This window comes from Pelodiscus sinensis, chromosome 3 (assembly GCF_052426305.1).
Source record: "Pelodiscus sinensis isolate ZL-2025 chromosome 3, ASM5242630v1, whole genome shotgun sequence".
Lineage (NCBI taxonomy): Eukaryota > Metazoa > Chordata > Testudines > Trionychidae > Pelodiscus > Pelodiscus sinensis.
In genome coordinates, this window is record NC_143054.1 from 10,619,062 (window position 1) to 10,631,537 (window position 12,476).

Consider the following 12,476-nt stretch of genomic DNA (forward strand, 5'->3'; position numbering starts at 1 on the left):
AGAGCCGGGATCTTGCTCCTGCAAACATTCTTACCAAGGCAGGGCGGGCAGATGGTCCCCTTCGCAGGCAGCTGCTAGTTCTTCACTTTTCCCAAAGCGGGGAGGGATACTTTTAGATGCTGGCTTAGGCACCCATCCAAAATACAACAGAAGAGAATGAAAAGACACCCCCTGACTTCATTAGGGCTTAGCTCAGTCCTTCAGAGGCTTTTCCCACACTAATGTATGTTATAGGACAGCGATCTCGCTCTAGCATAGCATAAATCTAACGCACCCTCACTCTAGATTCCTTCCCATGTCTGGTCCAGGCGGACCTGTGGCTGCACAGTTGTTGATATCCCTGTTTTATAATGAACATCCCAGGTATCCCCGTGAACATCTCCTCCTATCGCCTCCGCGAGCTCCTGCAAAGCAACCCGGAGAACACCACACACCAGTACTTCCACACCAGTGACTTCACTGTGACCAAGGACGTGAGCACTTGTCACCAAAACGTGTGGACGCTGACTTGGAATTCCATGACTGGTGACTTGCCGATTGTTATCAATGTACGATGGCATTTTCTTTTAACTGGAGCGTCGCTCGCCTTTAAATCTGCCTGACAGTAGGTCTGTGTGGACAAGGTTCATTTCCCTGGAGGTTTTAGTCACCTACCTTTCTAGGGAGACTCAAGCAAAGTGCCTGACACAGGTGGTTATGAAAACAAGAACTTTGTAAGTTCCAGAGTAGTTAGACAACTAAGAACAGGAACTGTAATTACAGTCGATGAGATGACCATTTAAACCTCCAACCCTCATGCTCTGAAGCGTAAGCCTGAGGTCAGGAAGTAACTCCCCTGTGTGTTACAGTATTTCACAAGAAGGCCCTGCTGACATTGGGGCTGTGTCTACACTGGGCCACTTATTCTGGAAAATCAGCCGCTTTTCTGGAATAAACTGTGAGCTGTCTACACTGGCCCTTGAATTTCAGGAAAAGCAACGACGCTCTACTGTACAAAATCAGCCGCTATTCCAGAAAAACTATTCTGCTCCCGCTCGGGCATAAGTCCTTATTCCGGAACACTGTTCCGGAAAAGGGCCAGTGTAGACATCCCAGTAGTCTTTTCCGGAAAAAAGCCCCGATCGCGAAAATGGCGATCGGGGCTCTTTTCCAGAAAAGCGCGTCTACATTGGCCACAGACGCTTTTCCGGAAAAAGGGCTTTTCCGGAAAAGCAGCCTGCCGATGTAGACGCTCCTTTTCCGGAAAAACTGAAAACGGAATAGTATTCCATTTTAAGCAGTTCCGGAAATTCATGCCAGTGTAGACAGAGCCCTTTGGTTCTTTGAGCTCTTATTAAATGCATGCAAAATAGACAAATAGCAGGTATATATTACCCCTGCGATCCAGACTTGGCGTGGCCAGCGTCTTTCTCTCAATCCCTCGGGAAGAAGTAGGACAAGGTTGGGCATCCCACAGACCTCGGGAGACAATCAATACCTGCCAGCAGGTATAGATGATTGGAGCTCAAATGGGGTGGGCTACTAAACCCTCTTTATACCCCTTGGGTCATGTAGGCTTCTTCCTGGTCTCAAGTGGCCAATTAGGAAAAATGGCTTTGAATGCCAAGTTTCCCACAAAGGGTGCAAAGCATAATTCACACCTGGGAAAATGCAGACAATGGGCACCTCTGGTACATGATGGGCGAAGATTCATCTCCTGGGACAGTGCAGGCGTGTCAATTACTGGTACTAGCCATCAGGACGGTGGGAGGCCCCGGGTCGTCAGCTAGCCCATTTACTGTCTGGTTTCTGTTTATGGTCGAGTCAGGGACAGGCAGCACACCTGTGTTCCCAGAGCATCAAAGGCTGACTGCCTTTCTCTTGCTCTCGGGGGGGGGGGGGGGGACAAGATGGGGTTCGTGTCTGGCTACAGGGGCTAAAGACACAGGCCTGGGAGAGGGAAAAACTGGGTTCAGTTCTGTGCCTTAGGGCAGACTCCCTATGTGACTTTAAAACATGTTTCTTAACCTTGTTGCCTCTGTTCCCCGCCTATAAAACAGAGATCGCAACAGTGTGCTGTAGGATACATGCACTAAGATGGTGAGGGAGTTGGATGCTATCTGAGCACACAGTGGGGCTATCTGAGCACACAGATGATTTCTATTCATTCAAGGTAGCCTGTAGTGTAAACACAGAATTCTAGAACTGGACGGGCTTTGGTGAGGTCATCAAGTCCAGTGCCCTGTCCCCACAGCAGGACTAAGCACCATCTAGATCATCCCTAATAACAGCCCATCCTGAGCTATGTGAGTTTGGTTTGCTTGTGAAATGATACACAACCTGTATGGGAAAAAAATTGGTTCTTCATTCTTTCACGGCATGCTAGGTCTCTGCTGAAAACCTCACAGGACTTAACCCAACCATTGCAGCACGTGTAGTTTATGATGGCGGTGTGTTTATTGGACCAATATTTGGGGACATGCTAGCTACTGCCAATAACCACACGCAGGTAAGTAATTAACTGGCCAAGTTCCTGTAGACTCATTGTGACTTGCTGTCTGACCGACAGATACGGCCACCTTAAAGTTGCTGAGCAGTGCTTTACTGCATAAGTAAGGCATTTAAATCAATGGGACCAAGCACAAATTAAGATGCTACTAACCATGAGTAAGGGAGGGTGATTTTTTCCATGAGGTAGGGGCTTAGAGCTAATGATACATATATATGACTGTACTGTTAAAATCAAACTGATACAGGGTTCAATAGTCATAACTTCCAAAGACTGAAGTAACACTCTATTTAACTTCAATGTTTGGACCATTATTTAGCAAGATTTGAGAAAGATGCACCCTAAGTGAGTCTACACAGCACCCTAAGCTCGAAATAAGATACGCAATTAGCTCTATGCAAATCGTGTATCTTATTTCGAATCTATTTGGAAATAACTTATTCTGAAATTTGGCTCATCTACACAGTGCTAGATTTCAAAATAACACACTATTTTGAGCCATCCCTCGTGCAAACGAGGTTTACCGGGATGGCAAAATAGCGCACCTGTTATTTCGAAAAATATTTTGAAATAATGGGTGGCTTTTGTAGCTGCAGGATAGCTGTTTCAACATACCACTGGTATCCCAAAATAGCCATGCCGCATAGATGTACCCTTAGTGAGTGGGATTCTAGCCTGGGATATAAGAGATCCATGTTCTGTCCCCTGCTCTTCCACCACTTTCTGCGTGATCTTTTTCAGGTGACTTCACTTGACAATGTCTCTGTTCCCCACCTGCAAAATGGGGATAACAGCACTCACCTCCCTCATAGGAGCATTATAGGAATAAACACATTAAGGATTGTAAGACTTTCAGATACTGCAGTGCTGGGGGCAGTGGATGTATGTAGTGAAATAGACAGAACATTATATTTTTCATACAAATGAGAGAAATTTCCTCAGTCAGGTTTGTTGTTCATTTGAAACAGTTTCTTGGCTTAATACTAATAGCAAATACCAAAACACTCCATTGATTTTTACATTGAATGAGAGTTTTTTTAAGGGCCTGTAGAAGTAGCATGCACATTTCTTAGCTGCTCCCTGTTTGTCTTTGACACAGTCTACTTTTGCTATTAGCATAGTTCAGTGTTTCATCCCATTAGCTCCGGGGGACTAGCAAGCGGGAGAAGGAGACAGGTTATGTTGCACCTTGTGCATCACTAATCCAGTTCAGAATTGCAGATGCTTTTTCATGAGGGGCGGGGTGGGGAGCTGGTGAAGTCCTGTTAAAGGCAGCAAGATCAGGACTTGGTTTTCAGATCCCAGATGGAGTTCTACGGTGCAAGCTGCTAAAAACATTAGCTTTGGACTGCTAAGATGTTTAGACTTGATCTGGAATGAATTATAAATAGGGGCCCCATGGGTATTTTTGGGCACTTTATACAGGCTGTCATATGGGTAGGAGCTGAGTGTGGGGTAAGTCAGAGCATTCCACTGGGAGGATTGGAGCTGGGAGAGGAGCTGTGAATATTATCAGTAAATGATCCAGCAAGTGCCTAGAGAAGTTATTGTTATGGGCCTCAAAACTGGGCCCTGCCTTGCCTACAGTGAACACTAGAGAAACCTGTAATAAACGGGCTCAATTTCAAATTTGCAATGAAACTAGTGACGTTTTGTATGATTCTGGGTGTAATTATCAGCACTTTAACAACCTTGATCCCTTCCTTTTTTTGGAATGACTTTCTTCTCCATCTTTCCAGGTGGTGGTGGTGGTGAATGATATCCCAGCTCACTGCTCTGGTTCGTGTACCTTTCATTATTCTCAGGAAGCGACCCCTTTAGTCAGCCACGTGGAGTATTCACTAGGTAATGGTATTTGCTCCTTATGGGATAACATAGCTGGAGTGGACGTACCTTAAGCTGATCTTGGTACAGAGGGAGGTTGACGGGAGAAATGCTCCCATAGATAGTGAAGAGTACCAGTGCTGATGGAGGTGCTCTCAGCATTCGATTTAGCAGGTCTTTTCTAGACCCGCTAAATTGAACCCTGGAAGATCGATCCTCTGGTAAGCGGAAATGTGGCCTGTGACAAAGCACTGTCAACAGCAGCTGGGTCAGCACTCTGGTCACTGCAGCTCTAATTAATTACTTCAGAGTAGCTCCCATTACGTTCTGCGCCTAATTGATGGGCTGAGGTGAACTGAGAGGCTATTTATTAAGCTATTAGGCAGATGATACAAAAGACACCTGAAGGAAGAGGGGGAAATGGGTGAGAAGAAGCAGATAGACAGAGGCAGATTGCTTTTCCCTGCTTCCGTCAGGAGCTGAGGGCTCCATGGGACTGTAGGTATATTGTGGTGTAGCGTTTAAGGGCGGTGGAAACCAATACTGTAAATAAACTGCACAAGGTGTTTTACTCGGAAAAAGGCCTCTGTGCAGAAGCAGGCCACACTCCCTTTGCACCACATCATATATATAGTAGCCCAATGTCTGAGAGTCGGTAACGCTGAAATTCCGGCTCTTCCCTCTGGGCAATGCTGTTGCCTGAAATGCTGGCTGTTTCCTCTGGGCAGCCCGTGCTGCATGGGAGACCGTTTGGGCTCCGCGCTCCCCATGCAGCCCAGAGAGTGCGGCGCCCAAAGGACCAGTTGGGCTCTGCGGTCCCCTGAGTGAGAGGCAGGAGGGGGAGAAGAAGAGAAAGAGAGGGTATGTCTACACTACCACCCTAGTTCGAACTAGGGTGGTAATGTAGGCAACCGGAGTTGCAAATGAAGCCCGGGATTTGAATTTCCCGGGCTTCATTTGCATAAAGCCGGGCGCCACCATTTTTAAATGTCCGCTAGTGCGGACTCCGTGCCGCACGGCTACACGCGTGGGGAAGTGGGGAAGAAATCAGCTGGATGTGAGCTTCCACTTTGATGCTCTGGAATGCATAAACAGAGCAACCTCAACTAGCAGGGGAGAGGTTATTTTTATTTCTGTCTCTGGCATTGTGCCTCTGCTGATTTAAGACAGCATCCAGTTCTGGGGCCTGCAATTCAAGAAGGATGTAGACAAATTGCAGAGTGTTGAGAGAAGAGCCAAGCGAATGATTAAGGGATTAGAGGCCTTATGGAGATAGACTCAAGGAGCTGAATCTATTGAGCTTAACAAAGAGAACGTTAAGGGGTCTCTTGATTACAGTGTCGTGTGCATTCACCCAGCTTTCGCGGAGATCAGAGGAATGTATAGACTTGAGAGAGAGGGAAATGGTAAATGGAGGAGACGTCTGTTCTTGTTGCTTGTAGCATGGTATTTCTAATGAAGAGTCGTGGGCCAGGACCCCAGTGTGCTAGGTACCGTATGAGGTCACAATAGAAGTAGAAGAGAAGAGATATTAGGTGAATACAACAGGCTAGAGAGACGCACAGGGGAAGAATCATTTATGTTGTGGTGATGATGGTTTTGTGGTGATGACAAGGGGTGCCCTGACGGTAAGGTGTTGGGGCGGGTTCCCCGACGGTAAGGTGGCGGGGCGGGTTCCCGCATGGCCTAGGGGATAGGGCGCTCGCTTGGGGAGGACAGGGTCGTGGGTTTTGCTAGGCACTTGATTGACTAGGGTGGTGAGGCTGCAGTAAATGCTTTTTCACAGTTAGCCTAAGCAGCTTGGTTGTTCTTGGGAGGCAAATCTGGGAGTCATTATTTAGCAACAGATTTGTAACTTTTTTGTTTTAATTTATCCTCCCCCCACCAGCTGACGGACTCCACACCAGAGTTTCTATCACAGGCTCAGGCTTTGCTGAGGACAGCCACGCCTTGCAGATAGAGGTGAACCACACAACCTGCCAAGTCGTGACTTCGAATCCAACGGGTATAGTTTGCTGGATGCATGTCTTACCAATGGGACTGTACCAGGTTACATTACTGGTGAGACCTTATGGGTTTGCTCGCAATGCCACCAATGGGCCGGCCATCTACCTGAGGGTGAAGCCCACGCTGGAAGCTATTGAACCTCCAACTGTTTCAGAGATTGGTATGTCTGAATTCAATATAAGCTCTCACCTGAATGCTGTGAGCATTATTGCTTTTGATAGAGTGGTTTTTTTCAATATTTGGGTATGGGGCTTTAGCATCACAGCTCCCCACTTGACATGGGACTGGTCAGGTACATTGCCTGTGTCCTACAGAGTACAGTTTAATTTTCTAGGGGCAATGTTTCTCAGGTAGACTGGCAGCTGGCTTTAAGCTGGGAAGTGCTACATCCCTGGCTAGCTGTCCTGCAGTGTGGATGCATATGGGTGTATGCTGCAGCTCTGAATAGGAGTGAGAGTTTCCCGGCTAACTTTCTCATGTCCTTTAGAAAGCTGCCCGCCAAGTGTAACAAATTACAGTAAAACTCCAGTGGTCCGGAAACCAGTGGTCTGGCACTCCTGATGGTCTGGCACCATCTGGAACCCGGAAGTGCTCTGGGCAGCCGGACCATTGGAGCTGCTCTGCCCCCGGCTTCCCTGATTCAGCCGCTGCTGAAACTGACCAGTGGCTGACTCCCGGAAGCCCGGGGCGGAGCATCCCAGCTGCTCTGCCCCAGGCTTCCCGGAGTCAGCTGCTAGTCAGTTTAAGCAGCGGTTGACTTGGGGAAGTCTGGGGCAGAGCAGCTGGGGTGCTGCTGGGTTGGTCCCACAGCACCGAGGGGCGCATCCCCCCCACTCCATCCCAGACCCCTCATAGCCCCCCTTCCGATAGTCCAGCATAGCTGATAATCCGGCACCCCCTGGTTCTTAAAGGTGCCGGATTATCGGAAGTTTACTGTATAACTCTATGTATTTTGAGTGACCAAATGGAAATTGTTTCTCTGACCAGCTGCAGAATCTAGTGAGAGAACTTCAAAAAGCGAAACACAAGCCCCTATTTTTTTCCTCTCACATTTATAACATCAAAGGAAAAAAGACTCTACCTCCTCTTCCGGAAAAAGAAACGTTTCCAAGCCATCCATAGAGCTTAAGTCCAGAAAGCACCATTATGATCCTTAAGATAATACAGGCCAGAGAGTTCCACCAGGTGACGCCTACATCAAGCCCATAACTTGTGGTAGAGCTAGAGAGTATATTTTAGAAGGGTGTCCAGTCTTGTCCTAAAGAACTTCAATGAAGGATCCATCCACATCCCTTTGTAAACTCTTCCAGTGGTAAATCGCACACACTGTTCAAACATTTATACCTTATTTCTAGCTTGTGTGTATATTAGCTGCAGCTTCCAACCATTGGATCTCATTATAGCTTTGTCGGCTTGATTGAAAAGTTTGCTACTATCTGACCTTTTCCTTTGTAATTAGTTACAGACTATGATCAAGTCATCTCTTAATTTTTTTGCCTTGAAAGCAGCACCAATATAGCAGCTTCAGTAAGGAGTCTGGTTTCTTTATACTGACAGAATCATACCAGGACAAGCCCTACTGTGGAAGCAGTTATGTTGGTAGAAGAGTGCTTTATATTGGTAGATTCCTCCCCACACAGGCATAGTCTCTACTGGTATAAGTGTGACCCATTTATTGGTATGTGTTATAGGTTCCACGCTGTGCTAATCCAGAGGATGTGCATTGTTACAGCCTCTAATGACAGGGTCAATAGCTAAACAGTAGTGCCTCATGCATTGAGCGATAGAGGCCTCCAATTCTATCCCTAGTGTATTGGCCAAGAGGACAGTAAGTCACAGAAGTGCTTTTCTATCGCAGAACGGCTCCTCCCGGGGGGTGTTGTTTAGCTTTGATTATATCAGGATAGGTAAACAGTACGGCTGTGTCTAGACTGGCAAGTTTTTCCGGAAAATCAGCCGCTTTTGCGGAAAAACTTGCCAGCTGTCTACACTGGCCGCTTGAATTTCTGGAAAAGCACTGACAATCTAATGTAAGATCGTCAGTGATTTTCCGGAAATACTATGCTGCTCCCGTTCGGGCAAAAGTCTTTTTCCGAAAGACTTTTGCGCAAAAGGGCCAGTGTAGACAGCACAGTAGTGTTTCCACAAAAAAGCCCCGATCATGAAAATGGCGATCGGGGATTTTTTGCGGAAAAGCGCATCTAGATTGGCCACGGACGCTTTTCCACAAAAAGTGCTTTTCCGGAAAAGTGTCCTGCCAATCTAGACGCGCTTTTCCGAAAATGCTTTTAACGGAAAACTTTTCCGGAAAATCATGACAGTGTAGACGTAGCCTACCAGTGTAGTTAAACCAGTACAACACTTATCTGGAGACAAGCCCATATTCTTAAAATATTAAGGCTTTCCAGACCTCCAATTCGTCTTGCAGGTATTTTGTGAAAGCTACTTCAAGAGTCACCAGTGGCCCACAAAACACTTCCTACTGGTCACTGGAGAGCATCCTGGTTTCCAGCTGCTACATCACCTTTAAAGCAGCTGGAAATGCATTCAGTACTTCCCAGTTACTCTTCACCGTCAGAACTTCTCGAGTGGAAACAAAGGTGTTTGACCACTAGTATGAGAGGACGTGGCTTGGGCAGAGGTGGGAGTGAATGAGAGGGGAGATGGATCCAGGAGATACACTGTCTGTTGAGGGGCGACCCCTTTTTATGATGCAGTTGAAAGTCCCGTTGCTGTGGATCATGAGTTCTTAACCTGGGGGTTGTAAACAGGCTTCCGGGGTTCAGAAACCCCTCCCTTTCCTTTATATCCAGATGGAATATGTGTGTGTTCTTATGTGGGGTCATGGTACAAGGCAAGGTAGAAAACTGCTGCTATAGATCATTAAAAAAGAGGTAGGGACAATGCTTTGCCTTCGTTTCTCCCCCTGCCCCACTCTCCTTCCGCAGCAACTCAACTCCTTTCCTGATTGCAACAATCTTTCACTCATTAAAAAGAAAAGCAAGTATGTTGTTCTCCTACATTACACATGCTTTGAACATTTGTAATGGGAAAGAATTATAGCTTCCATCTGTGTTTTTAATTTCTTCCATTTAAAATGCCTCTGCAATTCTGTCATAAAGTATGCACACATGATTTTGCATATGGCTATCAAGTGCAGATATCAAAATGTATGTGCATTAATAATTAGAAAGCCCACATGAGTAGTGTACACTTGATTCGGATTGTTTATCCTGCAGTTACCACAGGAGAGGCCTGGCGTCAGGTTTTGAGCTGTGTTCTACTTGTCGTGGTAAACACAGGACATTCAGCTTTCTAGCAAGAGGGACTTGTATCCCTCATCAGTGATTCCTATTGTCAAAATAGCATCGACATTAATGGAGCCAAAGGGTGTTCCATTCAACAAACTTTCCAGAAAGGAAGATCATGTCACAGAACAGAATATAGAAATTACTTTACGGGTCAGATTAGTGTGTGGATCACTTGCATTCTTTAAGTCAATGTGGAATGTCTTTTTAAAGATCTACTCTAGCTCAAACCAGTTATGGACTTGTAGAAATTACTTGGTCTTCGTTAGTAGGTGAAATTAGATAATTTTAGTAATGCCTTCCAGCCTTAAAATCTGTGAATCTAGCTCATTTATGCTGGTATGTCTTCAACAGTGGCAGTCAGATGCTTTAAGAGAAGATGCAAAAACCCTTGTAATAGATGGTTAGGGCATAGCCTTCCTATAGAAGAACTTTTTTCCTGACCACCATGTCACATCATGAAAGGGGGAGCTTAAATCCATTCTAATTTTTTATCCTATCTCATGTTACTAAGCATGATCTCATTATGCATAAACCCCCTCATGTAACCCTTTGTTTGAATTCTAAGCTCTTGACCCTGCTCAATCTCCCTTTCTAGGCTGTGTCATGGGTACGTGTCTCAGCCTGTTTCACAGTAGATATGTAAGCAGGGAGGGCCTTTTTGTACATGGTGCATCAGTTTTGTCACTTATTATGGGGTCAGGGATCTTTCCTGGGAGGAGATGACCGTGCAGGCTTTGCCAAGCTCATCAAGTCAGGCATGGACACGTTTCTGTCCAAATTGTAGAGTAGAGGAAACCCAAGTGAGGGATGACAAACTGAGACACTGGGGGTATGTCTACACTAACTCCCTAGTTCACACTAGGGAGGCTAATGAGGGCGACTGAAATTGTAAATGAAGCGCGGGATTTAAATATCCCGCGCTTCTTTAGCATGTTCCCGGGTGGTCGCCATTTTGGAAATTGACTAGCCCGGAAGAACTGCCCGCTTCTACACGTGGCAGAGAAGGGCGATTCCGAAATAAACCCCTTGCTTCTAATTACCATGAGGTTTAACTGGTAATTCGAAGAAAGGGGTTTATTTTGGAATCGCCCTTCTCTGCCACGTGTAGACGTAGGCAGTTCTTCTGGGCTAGTCAATTTCCAAAATGGCAACTGCCCGGGAACATGCTAATGAAGCGCGGGATATTTAAATCCCACGCTTCATTTGCAATTTCGGTTGCCCTCATTAGCCTCCCTACTTCGAACAAGGGGGCTAGTTTAGACATACCCAAAGAGATTAAGTAACGGCCAACCGAAAGCCAGTGGCAAAGTTGGGAGCAGAGCCCAGATTTTCTGACCCATATGTTTCTGCCTTAACCAGTAGGAAATATCTCTTCTTGGAGTTTATAAAATGCTTTTCATACCCTGCACTTACAATGAAATCATTGGTGTTGTAGGGAGGTGCCCAGTGATCCTCCGAGGTGCTGGATTTGACGGGATAAACCTGGTGCTGTTTGGATCTCAGCCTTGTCCAATTAACACCAGCACCAGCAACTCAATGAGGATTGAATGTGAGGTACCCTCTAGGGTAAGTGACAGCATTTCAGCCTTGCCCATCTGGGGGAGAATCCGTTTACAGAGGGATAGGAGGGGCTCTTGTGGTCCTTTCACTTGTATCTATAGAGTCCTCATTGGCTCCAGTAACATATGTCTCTTCCACTGGATCTAAAGGAGATTCTCTGGCAATTGTGGGAGTATTAGGGCTTCTGTTCCCCAGAGACGCCCATTACTGGGCATCACAATCACACCAGCTTGAGTAGAGGGCAGTGTTGACCACACACTGGTCAGTGCCTTATTGTGACTCATCTTGGGTTCTACTTATGCTGTACTGATGCTGTTCTCACTGATAAACTCAGGTCAGAATATTCAAGCTCTTAACCTTGCATGTTGGGGAGAGATGGGCGTGTAATTTTACTCGTACATGTTAATTTCCACTCTCTTTTTAAAACCGTTTCCAGGGGGATGAAGAATATAGTGTCCCTGTGACACTAACCGCTGGTTCACAGTCTGCCGTGTTCCCCTTGGCCTTCAAGTATGAACCATCTTTAAATCCAGCTGTTGTATCGCTGAGCAGAAACAGAAGCAGCGTAGCAGGTAATGATGCCACGGTCTCGAAATGCAAAGAGAAGGCTGGTGTAAAAATAATAACAGCTCTCAAAAGCTTTGTTTTCCATTGTCGTCCCTAGTGAGGGTGGAGCAGAGGGACTCAGGTTGGGGAGGGAGGAAGGGGGGGCAGCTAAGAGGTCTGAGGGTTGCAGCTGACACGTGAAGATTTTTACTCCAAGTCTGGCCTTGTTCAGTAGTGAACAAACATTCTTGACATCCAATGGCTCCCCCCATGCAAGAGAAATCATTGGCCACAACTTAAAAAAGCTGGGTGTCCACATTTATAAACCTCCATCACAGCTGGAGTGCTGCTGAGGCTGAGAATAGCCTAATAGAGGATCTTGTGTCCTTGAGGTAGTCTAAAATCAGGCCATGGTAGCATGTGCAGGAGTAAAAATGAGCCAGAACTTGCTTCTCTAGGGTCCCTACTATCCCTGTCCTATAGATAATTATAATAATACGTCTCCTCACTTGTCGCCAGTAGGTCTCAAAGCACTTTTGAAAAGGGAGAGATCGGCCTGACAGGTTTCTGATGAAAGTGTCTCAGGCCAGAAAGGAATTTCTGAAAGGGGAGAGAGAAGCCACCATAGACTAGCTGGTAGCCCAATGATTAGAGCAGTCAGTATGATATCAGGACTTGAACTTAAGTCCTTTCCCTTTCAAGTGACTGTCCTAGCAAGAAGACATTGGCTTCTCTGGGGC

The 12,476-nt window shown here is 46.2% G+C and overlaps 1 protein-coding gene across 12 annotated transcripts in view; it reads left to right on the forward strand.

Annotated features, from left to right (window-relative positions):
* PKHD1 (PKHD1 ciliary IPT domain containing fibrocystin/polyductin) overlaps positions 1 to 12,476 on the forward strand; it is a 409,604-nt gene that overhangs the window by 55,422 nt on the left and 341,706 nt on the right. For all 12 annotated transcript variants that reach the window (XR_012902469.2, XM_075923353.2, XM_075923339.2 and 9 more), the window contains 6 exons: positions 364 to 548; positions 2,366 to 2,488; positions 4,228 to 4,333; positions 6,201 to 6,479; positions 11,066 to 11,196; positions 11,627 to 11,762. Coding sequence is in view for 11 of the 12 variants with exons in the window: in XM_075923353.2 (XP_075779468.2) it covers positions 364 to 548; positions 2,366 to 2,488; positions 4,228 to 4,333; positions 6,201 to 6,479; positions 11,066 to 11,196; positions 11,627 to 11,762 (960 nt within the window). In the remaining variant the exon portion in view is untranslated. The remainder of the gene's footprint in view (positions 1 to 363; positions 549 to 2,365; positions 2,489 to 4,227; positions 4,334 to 6,200; positions 6,480 to 11,065; positions 11,197 to 11,626; positions 11,763 to 12,476) is intronic.